The sequence below is a fragment of the Drosophila hydei genome, unplaced genomic scaffold, assembly GCF_003285905.1.
Source record: "Drosophila hydei strain 15085-1641.00,03,60 unplaced genomic scaffold, DhydRS2 tig00000001-arrow-pilon, whole genome shotgun sequence".
Taxonomy (NCBI): domain Eukaryota; kingdom Metazoa; phylum Arthropoda; class Insecta; order Diptera; family Drosophilidae; genus Drosophila; species Drosophila hydei.
The window spans coordinates 1,394,038-1,416,747 of NW_022045643.1; the positions used below are offsets into that span (position 1 = coordinate 1,394,038).

The following is a 22,710-nucleotide window of genomic DNA, read 5'->3' on the forward strand; positions in this document are numbered from 1 at the left end:
TGCAAACGAAGCGCAAAAGCAAAGTTTTGTGCGCATATTAATTAAGTTTTTATTGTGATAGGCAGGGAATGACGCAGGCAGCGGAGACAGATAGCAAAGGAGTGAGACAAAGAGAGGGAGAGACAGAGAGAAAGAGAGAGAGAGCCAGATACATACAAGCAGCTCACGTGTGCGCCGCAAGCTTTTTTGACATTCAAAGATTCAACAGCAAACAGATAACAGCAGAGCGAGCAAGAGAGAGAGAGAGTGAGCGAGAAAGAGATAGCTAGATTTCCCTAAGCAGAGCAGGTGATTGGAATAATTAGACTGAGGCTTGGCTTAACAATTTATGTAAATGCAAAAAATAATAATTCATTTATCATAAATATTTTGTCATAAATTGTGACTAAGCAGCGCTTGTTCAAAAGTCGCAAAAAAAAAACTGCCAAGATTTACATATATACAGATATGTATTTATATATATATGACAACATTTGTGTAATTCTGTAGAGTACGAGATAATGTTGTAAAGTCTATAAAAATATAGCTGAGTTAAGTTTACATGATGCGCATAACAGTTTAAGTTAAGCAACTGTTAGCGTAGCTAACATAATGTTATTAAGTGGAAGAAGCTAACCAATTGTTCTAAAAACTTTGGAAACTATGCAAATAAAATTAAAAAAAATATTTAAAAGTATAAAAAAGCTTCAAAATATTTAAAAAAATATATAAAAAAATAAAACAAATATAAAAAAAATATACATATTCAAATATATTTTTAAGAACTGAAATTATTAATTTGTGTAAGAAAATTTAATTCCAAGCTCATGATACTAATATTCCCAAAAAAAAAATATTTAAGAAAATAAAAAAAATAAAGAAATATTAAGAACAAATAACAATTTGATAACATAATAAAAATATTTTTTCTGCGAATTTATGTTCTTGTTATTATTGTGTTTGAAGTTCAATCGAACAAGGAATTTCAATTTTTTTTATGACTAGCGCCAAAACGATTTATGAATTCGAACTGAGTTCTAATTCAACAAAAATATTGTTTTCTATTTAATTTGCAAAACTATAAAATCAAATGAACAAAATGAATCGAAAGACTCAGCAGAGACTGGCAACGTCAGTCAAGCTGTGCTTATTCTGTTATGTTATACTCGTAACATATGTTAACAGCAACTGTTAAAAGTTTCAAGGCAAACTGCTAACAGTTGTAGCTCAATGTTAGGCGAGTCTAACAGCTGAAGGCAACTGTTAATAAGCTACAGCTAAAAGTGGATGGCAACTGTTAAGCAACTGTTAAGCAACTGTAAAGCTGCTTTATGCCCGCAGCAACTATTTAGAGCTGCAGTTCATAGTGAACAGCATCTGCTAAGCGCCATAAACACATAGATTCTATATATCAGCTTAATAACAACTGTTAATAGACACACCTGAGCTGCACTTCAGCATTTCTGTTAGCAATATTTACTGAAATTATAATCTAATTGACTTTGTAATGGAAAAACCCAATATTAAAATGTTATTGAAGTCTGCTCGCACTTGGCTGCAGCTGATTAAATATTTAGTATTTAGTATTTTGTATTTTGTATTTTGTATTTCGCATTTGTTCACAACAAATTTGCTTAAATTCTAATATTGGCTGCTTGGCTTTGGGACCCACCTGAGCTGGATGGCTGAAAGCGCGCCTTCAAGCTGTTCAAATGGTTTTGGTGCTCGCTGGCGATGACTGCAGCTGCCACGGCGCTTGCCACATGCTGCACAGATGAGACGTTGCTGTTGTTGTTGCTGCTGCCGCCGCTGTTGTTGTTGCTGCTGGAGTTGTTGTTGCTGTTGTTGTTGTTGCTGCTGCTGTGGTTATCAGTGGCGTTGTTGCTGCTGTTGTTGTTGCCGTTGCCTGTCGCTGTTGCCGCCGCAGCAGCAGCCGCCGCCGCCGCTGCAGCAGCCGTTGCAGCTGCTGCTGCCGCCGCCGCTGCCTCATTGGTCGAGCTTTGGGCTTCCATAAAGCTGTTGCTGCGCTGATGATAGTGCGAGTTCTCCTGATAGATGCGCTGATAGCTGAGCGTCGGCAGCGTCCACGAGTTGTTCGTCTTGTAGTGGAAGTTGCCGGTGCCAAAGATCGAGTGGGTGTTGGTGTTGGACGCAGCGGCGGCAGCAGCTGCTGCCGAGGAGAGCGTGTGCGCCAGCTGTGCAGCATGATGTTGCTGCTGTTGCTGCTGGTGTTGCTGTTGCTGCTGATGTTGCTGGTGTAGTTGCTGCTGGTGCGGATGATGCGGATGCAAGTGCGGATTGTGGGCATGTGGATGATGTTGCTGCGGATGCTGCTGCAATTGATGCTGCTGCTGCTGCTGTTGCTGCTGCTGCTGTTGTTGCTGCTGCTGATGTTGCTGATGTGCATGTTGCTGCTGAGCGTGATGTGAGTGTTGCTGCTGCTGCTGCAATTGCTGTTGAGCTGCAGCCACGGCAGCAGCATGTTGCTGCTGTGCATGATGCTGCTGCTGCTGCTGCAGCTGCTGTTGCTGTTGCTGTTGCTGCTGCTGTTGGTGCTGCTGCTGTTGCTGCTGCTGTTGCTGATGATGGTGATGCAGCACTGCTGTTTGCTGCTGCTGCAAGTTCCAGGCATTCGCTGCGGCTGCCGCAGCCGCTGCAGCTGCTGCTGCTGCTGCTGTTGCAGAGGAGCTGTTGCTGTTGTTGCTGCTGCTTTTGCCGGAATCATTGCTGCTGACGCTGCTGCGATGGTTGTCCAATGCTGTTGCTGCTGAGCCGGACAAGCTGCCGTCGTTGCCGCTGTCGCTGTTGCCGCCGCTGCTGCTGCTGCTGCCGTTGTTGTTGGTGTTGCTGTTGTTGTTGTTGCTGCTGCTGTTGCTGCTGCTGCTGCTGCTACTGTTGTTGTTGTTGCCCTTATTGCTGCTGCTGCCGCTGTTGCTGGCCACAACTGCAGCCACCTGCGAGTTGAGCTGCTGAAAGTATTGCGAGAGCGTCGCATTTGCATGCTCCTGAGCAAAGAAGCTCGCGCACGAATTCGTATCCGACGACATTGTTCAACACTGTTTTCTGTTTAACACTGGTTTCGTTTCAGTTGCAGTTGCTGTTGCTTGCGTTGTCGCTTAGGTGGCGACGTCTTTGTGATTGGCGTGGTTGTATTTGCTGCACAGCAATGAAAACTTTGGCCAGCTGCCTGAAGTTGTGCGCATTTTTCAATTTTCACTGTTTACCAACACTGGTTTTTCTTTTCACTTAACTAAAATATAGTGCACATAGTTGCTTTCGTAGACAAAGGCGATAATTAGTATGGAAATCGATAGCTTTTTTGGCTAATAATGATAATGCTAATGATAATGATCTTGATTAATGATCATGAATGATGATCATGAATAGTGATCATGTATAATGAGCAGCGTTTGTGGCAGTCTGATGAGCTGTCTTAGGCTATTTTCATTGGTGGTTGCGGCGACAACAAATAAGAAAAGGCATTGTTCCTATATCTATATATATATTTATAAATATATATATATATATATATATATATATATATATATATATATATTATGAACATATTTATATTTATATTTATGAATATATTTATATATTTAGTTACAAGTCTTTAAACAATAAAGTTTGCCTGAAACATTTAGTTTTTTATTCAGAATTTCAATAAGAATTTAGTTTAGCTTAATTTTTTTTTGCAAATTTTAATTTATTAACTATATTGTTTTTATTGCAAGTTTAAATTTAGGAGCAATATATTTTTTAAATTAAAATTTAATTTTAAAATAAAAATTAGCTTCAGGTTTGAATTTTTTTTTTTGCAAATTTTTATTATTTAACTAAAGACTTCCATATTTTTCTGTTAATTTAAATTTAACTTTAAAGTTTTTATATTTTTTTAATACATATAATTTTAATATTTTTTTAATATTTTTTTTTTAATAAATCAAATCAATTTAAAATAAGTATGTTATTTACTTTTAGTTTTAATTTATTTTTGTTTTATCTGTTATATATTTGTTATCTCATATTTATTTTATATATTTAATTTATTTTTTGTACTTCATTTATTTTTTATTTTATATATATTTATTAATTTAATATTTTTATTTATTTTTTATATTTTATATATATTTTATTTTACATTTATTTCATTTTTTACTAATACCTTTTCTTATTTGTTTCTGTTATGTAAACTTTTGTATGTTGGGTTTCTTTTGTTTTTTTGTTGCAATTAAAATAAAAATTAAACGGTTTGAAATAAGATCCGTAACTTTAACGCTGCTGCGTACATATGCTACAGATAGAAAAATCTATAACTATTTATATATGCGAATATCTGAGGCGAGAGCACAAACACTGTTCACAATTGTTAAAAGCACTGGAACAATTCTTTTTATTATAAATATAAATATATATATATGTACATGTATATATAGTATACGATATATAGCTAATAGATTTTGTTTGATTTGGTTTTCTATTTGCGTTGCAGTTTGCCTTTAGAACTTTGCACCGAAAAGCCTTTCTTTCGACTCAACTGAATGCGCAATTGCCGAGTGTTTTATTAATTTTTATTGTTTTTAAATAAATATTTATATTATATATTTTGATTTATTATTTAACTTTTTTGGTAGTATTTATTTTTAGTTATTTGAAATACTTTTATTTGGCTTTTCTTTTGAATTTTCTTCACAGTTTTTCACGTTAGAGTCGGACGCGCAGTTCAACGAGAACGATTTGGACATGAGAACGCGAAGCGAACGAATGCCGGGCCATAGCCATAGCCATAGCCGAGCCGCAGTCTCGGTCTCGGTCTCTGTCTCAGTCGCTGCCCGCGCTAGCAGCGCTGTCAGTGCAGTCGCTGCACACGTTGGCAGCGCTGTTTGTCGCAAAACCGCCTACAAGAGGCAGAAAAAAACAACAAAATATAATCATAAAAGCGCCGCAGCGTAAATTGCAATTTTCTGCAGGTAAGTTGAAAACAAAACCCTAACTGCAATCTACGTAAATGCTGAAGGGCCTCCTAAAGTTAATAAAAAATATATACACATATCTGTAAATCAACTGATAACTAGCGCAAAAAAGCTAGTTCGTAAAAAATAATAATAAATAATTTCTATATAAATAAATACAAACATTAGTGCCAACGGCAGCGCAGCGCAGCGCAGTTTTGTAGCTAATGAAAATTCAGTGAGCGACAGCACGGGCAGCGGCGTTGACTGCGCTGCCAGCAGCGAGCAACGACAGCGGCGACAAAGTCACGCGGATTTCAGTATGACCCAAAGCCCAACGTCTAGCAAAGTTCTAAGCACGTGTTGTGAACACACCGGGACACACACACACATACACACGGCAGCTGAGACTGAGAGACAGTTAAACACACACACACGCATGCAGGCTCAGGCACATGCACATGCACACACAGGCACTCGTTGGCGCGCACGTTGAACGTTTCGTTGCATTTGGCATAGTTAAAGTAGCTAAGCACACACATACATACACACGCAGCTAAAAATATATGCGCTCGCTCGCTCTCTTTCTCTCTGTACACTCTCCCCTGCTTACAGTTAGCGAAAAGAAACAACAACAACAGCAGCTCATAGACAAAAGCTGACCGCTGCAAGTCTTCCGTTTCCTGTTCTAATTGCCTTTTTTCTCTTTCTGTGTTTGTGCCACAAAAGTGATTAAAGTATCGATGACGATGGCGAGCTTCGAGTGGGGCAGAAAAATTAATTGGCTTGCAACACGTGACGTATGCGTAATTTAATGGAAAGATTTGTCTGAAACTGCTTGCTAGCTGTTGCCGTGACAACCTTTATAAGCCGCAGCTGCAGCGTGAATCGAGGGGAAACATTTCCATTATTTCCATCATTATAATTAGAAATTATATTAATTAAGCGTGAATAATTAAATTTCCAGTTAATATGCCAATTTATCAACTTTTGTGGAGAATTCATTAGGGCTTTGTGCAGGCACTTGACTCGAGAAATTTCGATTGTCTATCAAGTGTCTAAAAGTGAATAATTATCTAAATATTTATAATAGGTAACGCTTTTAGGAGTGGTTCCTAAATGGGGGTTTTAGGTACTACAAAGTGGAAAAATATTGGAAAATGAAATTTAAGGCTAGGTATTGCATATTTCCGCTTAAACGGAACACTGGAATAAGGGACAATGGAACAAGAGGAACAAGGGAACAGCATAACTGTCGGATATATTTGCGAAGAAATTTTTTTACTTACTTAAATAAAACGATGATAAGGAACGCTAAAAATGAAACACCAAAAGTGGAACAGTGAAAGTGAAATAAGGCATGTATAAGAAAATCAAACTGTTAAAAAGAAACTGCATAAAAGATCTAATAAAATAGAAATATATAAAACTGTTAAAAATCAGCTGAGGGAATAGAGAATAAGAAATGCAAAGACTATGAAACTGTAAATGAGGAATGCAAATATATAATAATATAAATATGCATGGGGAATGATAAGTAGAACAAATATGTAATATGTAAATAGAGAAAAGTACTTAGGGCAAATTATACTGTTAACAAAGGAGCAAATGGAAATGAAATAATGGAATATTTACAAAATATGATTGATTGAAAAAAAAAAAAACTGATTCAATAGATGTCTTACAAAATAGGAAAAAAATTAAATGAAATAATTTTAATTTAACTACAAAGAATATTGATTACTTATCAATTAAATAAAATGGCAAACAGACATATAAATATATGTTTGTTTATGCCAGAAATAGATTAACTATTTTTAAATAAATTCTGAACCCTTGCTCTCGTCGTTCACGCTGAGCTGTGCTTAACATTTGTCAAGCAGCTTAACTGGTTCACATGTCAATAGCCTATCTCTCTCGCTCTCTCTTTCCCACTCCCACTCAATCGAAGCGAAGCAGTACGCATCTGGCAAGCAAATCAAGCATACACCCCGTGATCCGTCTATTTTTGAGTGCACAGCAACAAGTCGAAAGTGTTCGTTGTTTGCCGAATTTCCTGCTTGTGGCGGGACGTGGGTCTGCCAATAGCACGCAGTCAAGCGTAAAGGATTCCCACAGCGTGCGCTGCTATTGGCGCAGCCGCTTCGTGTGAATCGCTCGCCAATCAGAGCAACAGGCGCTGGCAACAGTTGCCAAACGATGCGTTGCTGTCAGCGCCAGCGTCGACAGCGACTGCGGCTGCAACGCAAGCGAAGCGACAAACAGCTGCTGCGACGTCGTTTGTCGTCGTCGTTGTCAGGTTTTCTATTTGTTTTGCTGTCAGTTGTGTTGTTGTGATATCACGTTTAGCTACCACGTGCGCCGGCCTCCGTTTTGCACATGTGTGTAAATGCGAGCGGGCGACTATGTGTGTGTGTAATCAAAATCACACACACACTCAAACGTGCCAGCAGTGCCGCAATGAATGAGCGTAGTTAACCAGTGAGAGAGTAGAGCGGAGAGCGCGAGTGCACGCCAGAACAAAACAAACGCTCAAAATAGCAAAGAGGAAGAGCGCCGCAGCCTAGACGCTGCGACAACACGAGAAACAAGAATAAGCAAAATCACAAACAATACGCTAGACTGCGCACTGTTCTTGTTGTTGTTCTTCTTCTTTCCAAGCAGGCTAAAGCAATGCCGTGTACACACATACACGTGCACAATACACAGTAGAAGCAGTCGCATCAATGAGTGTGACTCACACACACACAGCAACTGAAAGTTTGACTTGCAAGAAAGCAATGAAAATAAATTGCGCAAAAAATATCCACACAAAGTTGAGTTGAGTTGAGTTGACTTAAGTTGAGTTGAGTAGAGTAGAGTAGAATTGTGTAGAGTAGAGTAGAAGAGTAGTAGCTCACTCACTCCCTTTCTTTCTCTCTCACACACTGCCCGCCTTTGAGCGTTTAGCAGTCCCTTGTCAAAGTAAACAAAATAATTGTAACAATTACAAAGGGGGGCGTGTCAATGAAGGGGAGGGTTAGGCAGTTAGCGCTTGTTCGTCGGTTGCCCATTGTTGTTTATTTATTATAATTTACATTTTTTGTTCATAGCTTAATTGCAGATGCAGACACACACATTGGCATTTTCCTACTATTAATAGTAGCTGTCAGCCGTTATACATGTGCTTTACTGTACAGCTATTCAAGTGCCCTCAACTTGCGCCACTCGAACAATTATTTGAGATGTGCTTAAACGTTTTTATTTTCATGGCGCCATCAATTTTGACCCAGTTGAAAGGTATACTAGATGGCTAAATTATATATCATATAGAGCATATGAATAAAGTGATATATTTTAATCTACGAAATGAAATATGGAAATCGTTTTCATTCTGAAAAAAATACATATATAGTATAATAAGTGCAAAGATTAGAGATATAGTATTATAGATATATAGCAATAGACATATATTTATTATTGTTGAATTGTTAATTATCTTAAGTATAACGGATTTTTAAATAATTTCTAGGTTATTTTAAATAGATTATATCTTAATATATCTATATATCTTAAACTATTTTATGCTCATATTCTCATTCACCCCTTCAAAACTTCAGCTTTAGCTTCAATTTATATTAACATATTCTCCATTCTTACTATAAACAAATACTAAATTGTGTGCTCACTAGAAAACAAACAAAAATCTATAAAAGTGCCGTTAGAAAAATATAAAAATAGCCACGTTATGGACTATGCGTATTCATATGCTAATCCGTTGCATAGTCTGATGCGAGCCCAAAATATATAATCATAGCAATGCTAAAGCTTATCAGCAACCGGTTCCGGTCTACGGACGCACACCAATTTAAAGAGAGAGAGAAAGAGAGAGGGAGATATCATAAGATATGATAACAGAAGCCGGTGCAAAGTTGAAGTCCATTTGCAATCGGATCGGAAATCGACTTATGTAATAAAATAAAATAAAAAAATATTTAAAAAAAAATCAAGTTATACTTGGCCAAGTCAGCGCGAAGTAGTGCGGCCCTTGGCTTATTAACCTGTAGAAAATTCGAGTTTCAATTTTAAGCGCGCTAAGTGGAAAGAAAAGAAGGCAAAGGAAACCGCAAAAGGCAGCGCTGCTGACGTCGTTGACGACGCATCGACACGCTGCGCCAACATGTGACACTGTGTGTGAACGAGAAGGAGAAGGATAGAGAGGGAGAGGCAGCGCAAAACACGAAATTTCATTGCAATTTGTTGTCGTAGGCAACACAGCAAAAACAAAAAATAGTGAAAAAAGAATTGAAATTAATTGCAATTGGCCGAAAGGGGGCGCTGTACACGTGTTGCAGCGCGCGTTCTGACTGCTGTGTGCGGGCAAAAGAGAGCGGCTGTGGGATGCGCCAGACAAGCTGCCTACAGCATGAGAAAAAACAAACAACCGCAGAGCGAGGCGCGCGCTAACACGACAGCAAAGCTTTACAGCGTCAGCTTTTACATCTGTTGCATCAAACAGGCCATAGAGGGCGCTGCAATACAAAAGCTTTGCTGCCAGTGTTGCTGGCATACAAAATAGTAGCAGAAAAAAGTAGTAACCAGACAAAATTTGTTTATTTATTGATCAATTTATCGATGCGTGCAGCCCAGTCGATAAACAATTTCTTATCAGACCATGATTTAATTAGGTGAATATGTCAATTTGATTGATTTATACACAATGGCTGCAAGTTTAATTAAGCAAATATATCACATAAAATAAATTCAAATACTCAACAATCAGAGGAACAGAAATTTCATTCAAATGGGAATTGGAGTGAAAACATTTTTGGCTCTTAATTGTGCGTGTGCTCTCTCTCGCTCTCTCACTCTATGAAATTTTATAAATAGATCGTCTAAAAACATTTGCGTTTCATTCACAAAAAAATGACAAAAGTGCGAGCGAGATGGAGCATAACCTATTGTCAGCTGCCAATTGTCGCCGTTAGGTGGCGCCACACATGTGAGCTATTCAGCTATCCGCCAGACAAACCGGGCAGCTTTGTCGGTTCGCTTGAGTTAGATCCTACACAAACCGGTATTAACGACATTATTTATGCTCTAACTGACAGCCGGCAGCTTCCAGTGCGATTATATCAAAATAATTGGCTTGGAAATACGCGGGGATTTTCTAGTTTGCCAGACAAAGCCGAAACAATTGCCTTCAATCAGCAAAGACAGAAAAAAGCTTTTGTTGCATCTCAGAATAAACAAGTTTTTGGCGTGTTTTTTTCTGTTGTTCTCGTGTTTGGGGCAAGGTGACGGTGGCGGGTTGATTGACAGATGAACTAATTGACGGACTGATAGGCTGATTGATTGACAGGCCAGTTGAGGGAATCACAGTGATTGATTGACTGATATATTGACTGAAGACTGATAGATGGGCGAATTGAGTAATTGACTGATTGAGTGACTCAGGTGATTGACGGTGCGCCATGCTGACTGATTGACTGTACGAATGACTGATGGCCACATTGTTTGAATGATTGACTTGATTGTCAATAAGGTTGACAAATTGACTCATTGAGAGACTGATTAATTGAGTCACTGATTGATTGAGTGACTGACTGACTGGCAGACTAACTTATTAAACGACTGATTGATGGACTGAACGATTGACTAGGAGACTGTTTGATTGACTAATTGATTGAGTGACTAAGTGACTGATTGACCCATATATTGACTGAATGATTAACTAACTGGTTGATTGACAGATTATAAAACTGTTAGACTGACTGAGTGTTATAATGACTGATGGTCAAACTGATGTGGAAAAGGAAAAAGCATAGAAAAATTATCTATGAAAATTTTCTTTTTCCATACTAAGGTTTTCTTCTATTTTCTTTTCTTTTTTCTTCTCTGTGCTAAGTTATTTTCATGCTTTCCTTTCTTTCATTATACGTTTCCTCCCGCATTGACGCATTATATCAACTATATATCTATATATACTGAAGAATTAAGGAAAATATGAGAGCAAGCAAAATTTTTATTATTACGCTTTGTGCGTCATTCGTAAACGTTGGCATTTATTACACCATATTTATAGAGTAAAATACTTCAAATGAAAACGTGGCGGCTGCTTTCACTTTGGCTACAGTTTCGGCTGATTTATTAGTCGGAACATATATTTCAGATATATATATCTATATCTATATTGATGCGTCTTTGAATAGAACCGCAATTTGTTGTCTCTAAGTACGCAGGAAACCGAAATATGTTTTCTCGACTAATTCTTCGAGCTTCTCAACAAAAGTATTTGCGACACTTTTTTCCTTGTGCTCAGTTTTTTTTGACAGTTCTAAAAATGTGTTAACAGCAGAAGTAGAAAAAAACATAAATAAAATCAAAGGCGCGTGTTAAATTTCATATTTTCATGTAGCTAAAAATTTTGCAACTATTTCAAGAACTGAAAACTATGTGAAAATTACTTTTGGATGCTTAGATTTTCATAATTTCAATGGAATGTTGACTCCTACTTATCAAGTGGATATGTTGGACAAAGGACACCTGAAACAGCCAATCTCAAGGCAAATCTTCTTTGAATATGACAATGTGGCGTATGCTTGATGTGTCATAGAGTGCGTATACATAATATTTTAGTAGAGTAAATGCAGTCTATGATATATATTATTTTTTTTTATATTTATTCTAGGCTTCGTTTAGGTCTTATCTATGTTTTTACGAAACCCTGCCCTGGTTAGGGTATTTCTTAGTAGAGCATTCCTTGCTTGTTTTTTATTTCCGTTCTGAATGGAAATTAACTCGAGCTGTTGCTCGAAATGATGTAACCGCGTTTTCTAATTGCCTCGCATGTGAAACTACTTCGAACTGGCAATGCAGCCCCCTTTCCCAATTCCCAACAACAACAACAAGAACAACCCCCTCTCAGCCAATACCCGGCAGCCCTGCCTTTGCCCGTCACTTGTTCCGTTTGACGGGCGTTAATTGAGCTGCTTATTGTTATTATTATTGTGAATTGTGAATTGTCTGTTTTTTATGACTGTTAGAATTGTTCTTGTTGTTGCAACTGTTGCTTTTGCTGTTCTGCCTGTGTTAATTGGGCTTGAGTTTTTTTCTAAGCTCAGCCGAAAAAACCCAACCAAAATATTAAATAATTCGCTTGAATTGTTTCCCTTTTTTAGTGGCCTCAATGTAATTTTAATTATTTTTTTAATTTACTAATCTAATAATATTTATATAATTTTAACTGCATAATATTAATAATTTATCAATTTTCTAAAAAAAAAATATAATAAAATGTATATTTTTTCATATTCATATTTTTTATTTTAACTTTTAATCTAACTCTGCTCTACCTTAAAACTTGATATTCAAATATAGTTGAATATGATTATATTTTATATTTTAATAGATTTTACATTAATGAATTTAAAGGAAAATGTGATTAAATGCATTCTTAAATTATGCAAGCTTATTTTCATTTCATTTTATTTTTTTGCAACTAATTTTATATGTTTATTTTAAGTAAACATAAAATTTTGTATTTATTAAATTTTTAATTTATTTAGTTTTACTTTAAATTTTTTTTGCATTTTAAATTTTGCTTAAATTTTATGTTTACTCTAAATTTTCCTTAAATTTTGTGTTTACTTTAAATATTATTTTTAGCCTAAATTTTCCATAAATTTTATTTTCATTTAAATTTTTTTTAACTTTCATTTTCATTCTAAATTTTGTTTAAATTTTATATTTTGCATTTGCAACTTTCGACTTCGTTTCGCTGCTGAAGCTGTAATTAATTCGCACATTTATTTTACATTTAAATGGAATTAAAAGTTTATCTACGCTTAAATCCAAAGTCAATTTAATCAAGAAGAGTTCTCGCCCCGCCCCCGCCGCCACTGGGCTAAGCGTGTTTGGAAAACAGTTTTCCTCTCTGGCACACTTATCAAATTAGTGCAAAAAAGCAAACTTTTTGCAGTCGAAAATATTTTTGCACATTTGACTCGCACTTAATTAATGAAATTAAAGCACAAATTTAACAGCATTTTCAAATTTTCTAATTTTCAAATTTCTGGCACAGGATGGATGGATTGAAAGGCGAGTTCTACTCACCCACGAGCTGAGAATGCGTAACGAAAAGCGAAAGGAATTTGACACTCACCTGCAAAGAGAGCAAAGCAAATAGAAATTCAATTAAATACCAAATTTATAGAATATGCAAAAGATACATGTGTTTTTGGCTTATGCGAATATATAGAACGATATCTGCTGCCTAATTTACTTAAAGAGAGTATATTGGTTTTGTGTTTGATGAATTTTAGACTTCAATTTGTTGGCTATTTGTTTCTGTGGTGGCAATTGTAGCTAGACAGTTAATGTTTGGGGTATATATAGTTTATATATGCTGGTCTTATAATTTACTAAAATTTTGAGGGGCGTGGCAAATGGTAGTTAGAGTAGTGGCTGCAGTTCTGCAGCTAGACTAACTCAGATTTGCAGCTGCAGCGGTGCTAGGCTGCTTTATATATAAACAACGAGCCGCCCATGTGGGCATGGCATATGTATGTATATCATGTATATATGCTAGTCTCATTATATATAACTTCTACAAGCTTAAGGCAAATATTTCTAGTTGGGCTAATAAAATTACTAAGCTGCATTCAAAATGAATTTAAAGCCAAAAAACTGCAAAATTTAAAATTCTTATCAAAATTTTCACCTTTTCTCTAAGCAAACGAGCATGCAGCAGTCGTTTATGCTCCGCTTCTCCCTACCATTTTTTTTTGTTCTATTTGGGCAATTAAAAGTACAAATCTAATAAGCAGAATACACACGAAAATGCCCATAGAGCGAAAATCTGTAGCTGCAGCTGAGGAGGAGGCAGGTGAGCTGTGGCTAGAGCAGGCAGGTGACTAAATTCATTAAGGGAAAACACAAAAGTCAGCATGTCAGCTAGCAGAGGGCGCAAGCAAGAGAGCGGAAGAGTGCGGAGCAACAGCAAGTCTTGTGCCTTCTCTGAGCAATCACATATAAAATTGTGTGCCAAAAAAAAAAAAAAAGAAAAAACAAAAAGAAATTTCAAATTTCAGCAAAGTGCAACGAGTGAAATTTTCATTTAGAAAATTGTCGCCAGTTGCTAGTTTTTGCTTTATTTTCGTTCTTCTTATTTTTTTTTTTGACACTTCAGCTACTTTTGTTAATGGCCAAAAAGTCGAGGCTTGCCCTGACACCCGCACACTAAAGGCCAAAGCCAACTGCAGTTTTTATTGATTTAGCTGCAATTAAAGCGAATGCTATATACAGTTGGGTATATATATATAGCATAGAAGTCGGCTCATTAAGTATGCAAACATTTGGCCAGTTTAACCAGCCCCCACTCCCCTCTCCCTGCCCTGCAGACAGTTGTCTATTTCGCCCCATTTGCTCACATCTTACAAGTTGGCACCTTCAGCAAGCCAATTTGATGGATTCCATTGAAATGATCAAAGCCAAACAATATTGGCAAATAGCCGCTGTTTATTCCAGACAGATATATGATACATATATCATAGTATTTATATATATATATATATATATATATGATATATGTACACACATATCTAAATCTTTGTATATTGCGGCGATATCGCTACAATATTGTTGCCTGTTTGGTTTGCTTAGTTTAATTTTGCTACAAACACCTTTGGGATTGCTTATTGAATGTATGACACTTTTTGATACCCTGTAAGTGTTGGAAGTGAACGAGACTTTCCAATCAGTTAAGGGATACTTTGCTAAAGATGTCCATAAAACGGCCACTGCTAGTCGAGCAAATATCTTACTGTTTACAGGGTAACTTCTAGTCTAATACATCAACTACATATTCATAACACCTAACAACCTTTTGCCTTGTCCATCACAGCTCATTGAACACTTGGAAACAAGTTTCTTTGGCTTTCTTGGCAGCTGTTTACAGCGCAACTTCAAGTCGAGCATAGCCCATAGAGTGATTCGGCTGTCAAGTTGCTTTTAATTGATTGGCGTGCTCTGCAGCTTACAGCTACACATTTGGGATGCTCTAGCCCATTCCTGCATTAGCTTAATTATAGCCGAGTTGATATTCATTTCCATTTCACGTTTAATTGACAACAATAACAATTTCTTCGTCCACTTACATTGCACTCACTCTCTCACTCTCTCACTCTCTCTCTCTAGTCTCTTCTTTTCGCCCGCATTTTCCGGCCACTAACCGCAACTTAATTGAAACGAAAACCAAAAAATTTTAATGAAGCTGCCATCGCATTTTCATTTGCCGCGGCTGCTGAGCATTCTTTATCTTCATCTACCTCGCTCTCCCTCTTCCTCTCTCTCTCTCCATCTCTGTCTCGTCTTTTTTGTCAGTTTTCCCATTTTTCTTTTTGCTCTATTGGCACTTTATTTGTGTTTTCTTTTACTTTTTGCTACATTGTCGCCGTTGCAGTTGCTGCTTAAGTGTTTTTTATTTCAATGAAATGACTGTGGCTGCACCGCATCTCTGCCACTCTCTGCCCCCCCCCCCCCCCCTCTCTCTCTCTCTCTCTCTCTTGCTATCTATCTCTTTCTCAGCCTCCTTCACCCACAGCCGTGAATCGACAACTGCCGCTCGACGCTTTCATCAAATGCAAAGCATTCACAATTTCTTGTTGCCTTGCGCACACTTTTATGCACTTTATATATTTGTACGTTTTAATTTGCACTTCGCGCGAATACCCTGTAATTTGAGCGAGTGTTAACTGTAATGGGCGCACGGCTTCTGAAAACTGTATTCAATATGATTGGCGACACTTAAGACTGATATTTGGAGCGTAACTAGGTTGGCTTCTCTCTCTGTCTCTCGCTCTTTAAATATTTCTATTTCTCTTTAGAAACTAACCCCTTGTAGCCGTCTTTCTCACACCCTTTCTTGCTCTATCTCTCTCTGTTTCTCTCTGTATATATCTCTCTCTCTTTCTATAACTCTCTTTCTCTCTCTATCTCTCTCTCTTCCTCTCTTTCTATCTCTCTCTGTCTTTCTCTATATATATGCCTACCTTTCTCTTCCTCCCCCATTTGTTCTCCCTCTTTCTATCCCTTTCTCTGTATCTCTTTCTCTCTTTCTATCTCTCATTCTGTCTCTCTTGTTGTCTTCTTCCGTCCCTTTCTCTCTCTCTCCATCTCTCTCCTTCTGTTATTTTCTTACTCTCTCTTCCACTCCTACTCATTATTCCTTAAGCCTTTAGCCTTGATCCTTCAGCCTTGTGCTGACTACGCTTAGGCATTCACATCTTTGCCTGCTTCCTGCATCATCTCTACCTTCCACACATATTGCCTGCCACTTCTTTTATTTTACAGGGTATTCCGCATGTCCATCAGCAACAGTTGCTGCCTTTAGCTTTTGGCATTTGCCTTTTGACGAGTGCGCGATGCATGCTCAATGCATTTGCTACACTTTTGTTTTTACAGCCATCTGCGTGTGACAGAGCCAGAGAGAGAGAGAGAGAGAGAGGCAGAGTGTGAAAGAGGAATGGGTTAAGAGGTTTCTCACATGTTTCTCATGGGTTAAACGCACCTCAATTTCAGCTATGCACGACTAATTATTGACAGGCGAAATGCCTTGGGAAACTACGCGATGCTCGCTTTATCTATCATGTTGGTTCCCGCTGCTGCTGCTGCTGTTGTTGCTTTTATATTTTGATTGTAGATCTAACAAATTAAGTCAATTTTGGCAGCTGCTACAAATTGTTGTTGTTTGTTGCTTGTTGTTGCTTTAAATGTATGCATGTCCCATGCGCCTTGCCAGGCAAAGCACTTGGCTCTTGCCTAGCCAGCCAGCCAGCCAGCGTGTTAATTGAATAAAAAGTATAGCACGCTGGGCGGACGGGGCGGGGCGGGGCGGGGCGCTGCGATAGGTGTGGCAAGATGTGTAAAAGAAAAACTTAGAGCAGAAGTGCAAGCTATGAAAATAGTTGAGAGCGCACGCTTTTGCCACTCAAGTGGCCAGGCAGCAGGGCAGCAGGGCAGCAGGGCAGCAGCAGCACGTTGCTGGCTGCCCTAGCTGCAACAACAACAAGCAGAGCAGAGCACGCAGCTGTATATCTTAAAGCTACACTTGTAGCTACTGCAGCATCCAGCTGTATCTTGTATCTCACTTGTGTGTGTGTATCTAATAAACGCAAATTGACTAGCTCGAGAGAGGGAGAGAGAGATAGAGAGAGATGGGGCGCAACTGGCAGCTCGTGACACTTTAATCTAGCGGATAAGGTAAATAGACAAAGTAGCGCATTAGATCACAAAACACACAGTAAGCTTTAGCTGTTAGTTGCAATGCTTCTTCTTCTTCTTCTGGCTGCTGTTGCTGCTATTAAGCAAGCAATGACTGACATTAGTTGTGGCTACGACCTAAGCCTCAGCTAATGCAGCAAATCATTTCTAACTAAAAGGTGTCACAATATTTATGCGAACTGTGTGCTCATTATTTGTTTGTTTTATTCGAGTTGCAAGTCATGATGGATTGGAGTTATATTTTCTATATACTAGACATGCAAAAGTATACAAAGAATAAATAGAATTCTTTTATAGACAATGAGTCTAGAAGTAGAGCTAGTCTAGCAAAAGCACACAAGTTTCTTAAAGCATTAAGTTAACATTAAGAGCTTAACAGTGCTGCGTTTAACGCCTTGTTAACATTACAGCAGTCGCCTGCTGCTGTTAAAGCTGTGCTCTTAATTTAGTCAAGCCCTTAACATGCACATTTTAACATAACTGTAACTTAAATATTACTATTAACATTTTACATGTTAACATATTCGTATCGTGCTGTTGACGCACTAACATTATTAGTTAACATTTCCATAACATTAAGACTAAAACTTTAACATATTGCTGTTAACTTATATGCTTTGCTCGTCTCTCTCTTTCTAGCAGTGTAAAACACTTAACAGTAGTAAAGAACTAACAGCTACTTAACATAGCTGCAGAATGTAAGCAGTGTGAAGCTTTACAACTCTTTTCTTGCCACTCTTTATATTATTCACCTTCATTTATAATATAAAATTGCCTCAATTAATTATTACAGTCGCATTCCCACATTTAACTTGATTACACTTTCCATAACTCCAAAGCGACAATAAATAACCATGTAGCTCCACATTCAGAGCAATCGAAAGGTCTTTGCTTATCAGCAAGACGACAGCGTAATTTTTCTAGCCCTCTACCAATAGCAGGTGGCTCGTGCAGGTAGCGTTATTTACAACCTCGGGCTGAGTAAACTATCCGCAAATGGTGTGAATAGCATGCCAACTACAAATGACCCCAATAAATTACACAACACACTAGTTCCACGAAACCCTACTCCAACGCCACCTCCTCCTCCTCCCTCTGCTCCTGCTAACCAGCCAAAGCTAACTCTATAAACGTGCGAGAAAAAATGAGGTAAAACATTGTAGCTGAGAGATACGAACGGGTCAGTTGGACAGATTGTTGTCTCGCCTGGACATTGACTGCAAATATAAAAATTGCCATAAAAGCAACGAGTAAATCACAATCAATTTACGGAGTTTACTTTTAAGTCCAAGTAAAAAATGGCATGGAATGGTTTTAGGGGTAGGGCAGACAGTGAAATGGGTAAAGTTAGATATACATAAAAAGGTAATGGAAATCAGTCTAAAGAAGCATTAAAGAGTTTGTTTATATATTACTTATATTTATTATATATAAGTTTATTATATGTTCCATTTAAGCAATCTGTTAGATTTTAAATTATGTTTCTCTTCATATATCTTGTGAGTACTGGGCCCAGTTTCATCAAATTCTTTACACTCAAAGCTGAGTTATTATGGGCTACTTTCTAGTAGAATTGATCAATCCAACTGATTCTTAGTTATGTTTTTCGTATAGTCAAATGCAACAACTGCAATAAGTTTCATCAATTTCCAACTAGTAATAGCTGAGTTCATATAGGTCACTTTCTGGTATAATTGGTAGATCTTGCTGATGCTTAGTTATATTTATCATACAGTCAAATTTTACAACTATACCAAATTTCATCAAATTCTAGCTACTCAAAGCTGAGTTCCTATAGGCCACTTGCTTGTATAATTGTTCGATCCAGCTGATTCTTAGTTATGTTTTTCTTATATTCAAATGCAGCAACTGTACCAAGTTGCATAAATTTCCAACCAGTAATAGCTGAGTTCTCATAGGCTACTTTAAGCATCTCTGCTACATGGACTATAAAGTAATTTACATATGATATATTTTAGTCAAATGCTGCAACTGTACAAAAAGTGTGCACAGCTAAATTTATGAAGTGCATTTAATTTGATGATTTGTTTTATTTTCATCAAATTTCTGAGCAAATATGTTGTCATATTCATAAATGTTTGTTGTTGCTGTTGTTATTGTTGGCACTTCTACTTTCTATAATAACACGACCAGCCAACCGGCTAGCTGGCTAGTGGTTTAGTACGGTTCGGCTTCGGCTGGCCGTGTTTTCATTTTATAGACGAATTCTGTTTCGTTTTCATTTGCAGTCGCATTTATTGGCGCCCTGCCAAGCAATCTCCACCTATTGTATAATATTCATATCGCAGTCAGATATAATGTATATGGCATACACATATTTATATATCGAAATACTCATATATATATAGCTATATATTGCTCTAATCAAGACAATAAAAATAAATACTACACAATATTTTATTGCTGTAAATTCCGCTTCATATTTAACGGTACATTCTGTTTTTTCTAGTATTTGCTATATTTTTAAATAGTATTATTTTTTTATATTTGTGGTATATCATTTTGGTTTCGCTTTTTATTTCTGCTGTTAAATTTTGTGTGAAATTCGCGCTCGTAAATTTAAATAATATTTCAAGTTTGTTGTTGCTATTCTTAATTTTAATGGCATAGTTATTGTCGGACATATATATCTCTCTCTCTCTCCCTCTCAGGTTGTGTGGATTAGGGAATACAAGAAAACGAATGCCACAAACAAAAAAAAACACCGTTTGAGCGACAACTGTTAGCCGTTAATGGATAAACTGGGTTGTATCTAAAATTTATGACCAGCCGCATAATTTATTAGACGAACAACAATCAGAGCAAAGGCTCTGATTTGATTGCCACTAACAAGCTGTACGCTCCATAAATGAAATGAAATATATTTAAAAGTTGACAGTTATCAGATATATTAAGTGAGGGAGTGAAAGAGAAGGATAATAGTGGCTATAGTACAGTGAGAGAAAAAATTAACGATATAAAACTGATTCAACTAAAGACGAGTGATAACATAGAGTGGGAGAGATAGAAGGGGAGATTAACAGAGAGAGAGGGGCAGAGAAAGGGAGAGAGAAAAAGAGAAATAGAGAGAGAGAGAGAGAGAAACAGAGAGAGAGAGGGAGAGAGAGAAGGAAAGATAGATAACAGAGCCCGTAACATAAAGAAGTGACATAACAGAGCAGAGAGAGATATAACAGAGCAGAGAGAGATATAACAGAGCAGAGAGTGAGATAACAAAGCAGTAACATAACAGAGCCACACAGCAGAGCTACAGCATAACAGAAATGTTTTACTTCAGACGGAATCATTACAGAGCTACAGCATAACATAAAAGATGTAACTCGTGATAAGCACTGGCTGCAAACATACTCTGCCTAAGGCCTTAGCTCGTTATTTTAGGATTGATAAGGAGGAGCAGAATGCATTTAGACTATATATATTTATAGAGCTGCTTCTGTCTGTTAAATACATTTTAATAGAACATTGTATAGGCAAGGTGTGTGGGACAGAGGGAGCTATTAGCTACTACAACTAAAAACAAAGTTGTCAAAAGTCAAGGCTTAACACTTCTCATGTTGCTCCTCATATAACATTTGACAATTAACATATAACAGTGAGCGTGAAAGGTCTTAACATTTGAAAGTGTCAGCAGCTAACTTAATGAGCAAACAAGCCATAACAGATCCATTAATGTTAGCTCAAACGTACAATAAGTCAAGTGGCAAATGCAACCTAGTCTCAAGCAAATGCGAGGCATTTAGGAGCTTAATTCAAATAGTATTTAAAATGCAAAGAGCATAATAAATTAGATTTTATGCGTGCTTAGGTCGAGCATACCGAAAGACCAATTACAGTTCAAGGCGATGGCAAAAAAATATGATGATGTGGCAAGCTCTTGTTCATCTTGGCCCCAGCTGCTTCTGTTTAAACTTTGGGCACATTTATAAATGAAATACCATTTGTTATACGTCGCTGCCGCTGCTGCTGCTGCTGCCGCTGCTGCTGTTTCCGTGGCCATTCATTTTGTCTGCTATCTAATCAAACGGCCTTGAGCAGCGGCTTCTGCTGCTGCTGCCTTTTGGCTATGTTTGAGCGTAGATTATTGTGGCATGCCACAAACATGCAGAGCGCCAAAGATTTGCGAATGAGAGAGGTGGCAACTGCAGTTGCAACTGAGGCAAATGTCAATGAGCCAAACGAAAGGCAAAAGAAAACAAAATAAAGCCAAAAATGTGGCTAAATTTAATTTGTAAAGCGAGCAGCGAGCAATACCTTTAAACAGGCGATGCTGTGGAAAAATACCAACAAGACGAACAAGAAGAAAAAGAAGAAGAAGAAGCACACTGAAAGAGAAAAGCCAAATGAAAAACAAATCGTTTGAAATTCGCACAAAAATTATGAGAGATGAATGACGTCTAAATGTTCTTGAAGGTTAAGACAAATGGCGCACGTTGTCGCTAGCTTAAACACAGAGAGTGAGGGGGCGGCGGTGTGTGTGGAGATGGGGCGTGGCAGGCAGGCTGCTAGTGGTTCATGAGCTATCAGAAGAGAGGGGGAAGAAGCTGAAGAAGCTTTAGTCAGCAGACACAAAAGTTAAATTTGTGCAAAACCCATGCAGACACAAAGACAGTTACACTGAGCGAAAAAATGAATCGCAAATGAATATTCTTATTTTTTTTAATGTTAAACAAATTGAACTTTGGAGTAGATAATAAAAATAATTTTTTTTTGTCATAAAATATTTTTTTAAAAATGATGTTATTTTTTTCTAAATAAAAAACAGCTACACTGAGCAAAAAAAATGCATACAAATTAAAATTTTAATTCAATTCAAGCTGAACTTAATATGAGCGAACATTCTGAAGAGTTAATCACTGTAAGCTAGTTGCCAAAAATTTTTTATAAACCTTTTAAAGAGTTCAAAACTTTTCTTGAAATAAAAAAAATTTTGTATACCAAATTTTTCTCTCTGTGTCTGCCAATATGCTGTCAATATATGAACATGGCAACTTGCCACGCCCACTGGCTGACTCATAATTTGCCCAAAGTTCTCAAATTGTTGCCTGCAATTAGGCCAACTTCATTGGCCGACTCCTGGTCAACTGCGCTGCTGACTGCTTTGCATGGCCCACTCCAAATTGCAGTTGCCATCCGCTATGGCGGCCAGCTCACCCTAGCGCTGCACAGCTGATGGCTAGGTAGCATTTTATAGTTTTGTGCATTGGTTTTGGCCCGTTGCCAAGGCGTCTGCCATCTTGATAAAGTGTTAGCCAAAAAATGTACGCCACATTAGTGGCAGACGACAACGGCGACAAAGACGGACGGAATGGCCTAGGGAGCGAGGGAGAGAGAGGTGGCTAGGTTTTCGCTGCTGCCAATACGAATACACAGACATAGGCAGAGGCAGCAGCAGCAGCAGCCAACAAATCCGTTTTGGCCATGTGTGTGAGTGTGTTTTACTTGAAGAAATAGAAATGTCATTTGACAAAACGAGCACGAGAAACCAACAACAACAACA

The 22,710-nt window shown here is 37.6% G+C and overlaps 1 protein-coding gene across 8 annotated transcripts in view; it reads right to left on the reverse strand.

The window, feature by feature from the left end:
• Positions 1-22,710, reverse strand: part of LOC111603048 (hepatic leukemia factor) — a 68,281-nt gene that overhangs the window by 16,707 nt on the left and 28,864 nt on the right. For 2 of the 8 annotated variants that reach the window (XM_023320502.2, XM_023320501.2), the window contains exons 1-2: positions 2,454-3,341; positions 1,652-2,351 (exon numbers count right to left, since the gene is read on the reverse strand). The exons of the other annotated variants lie outside the window; for them this stretch is intronic. In XM_023320502.2, the coding sequence (XP_023176270.2) occupies positions 1,652-2,351; positions 2,454-3,026 (1,273 nt within the window). In that variant the 5' untranslated portion in view covers positions 3,027-3,341. Of the gene's footprint in view, positions 1-1,651; positions 2,352-2,453; positions 3,342-22,710 lie in introns of those variants that run through there. 8 annotated transcript variants of the gene reach the window in all.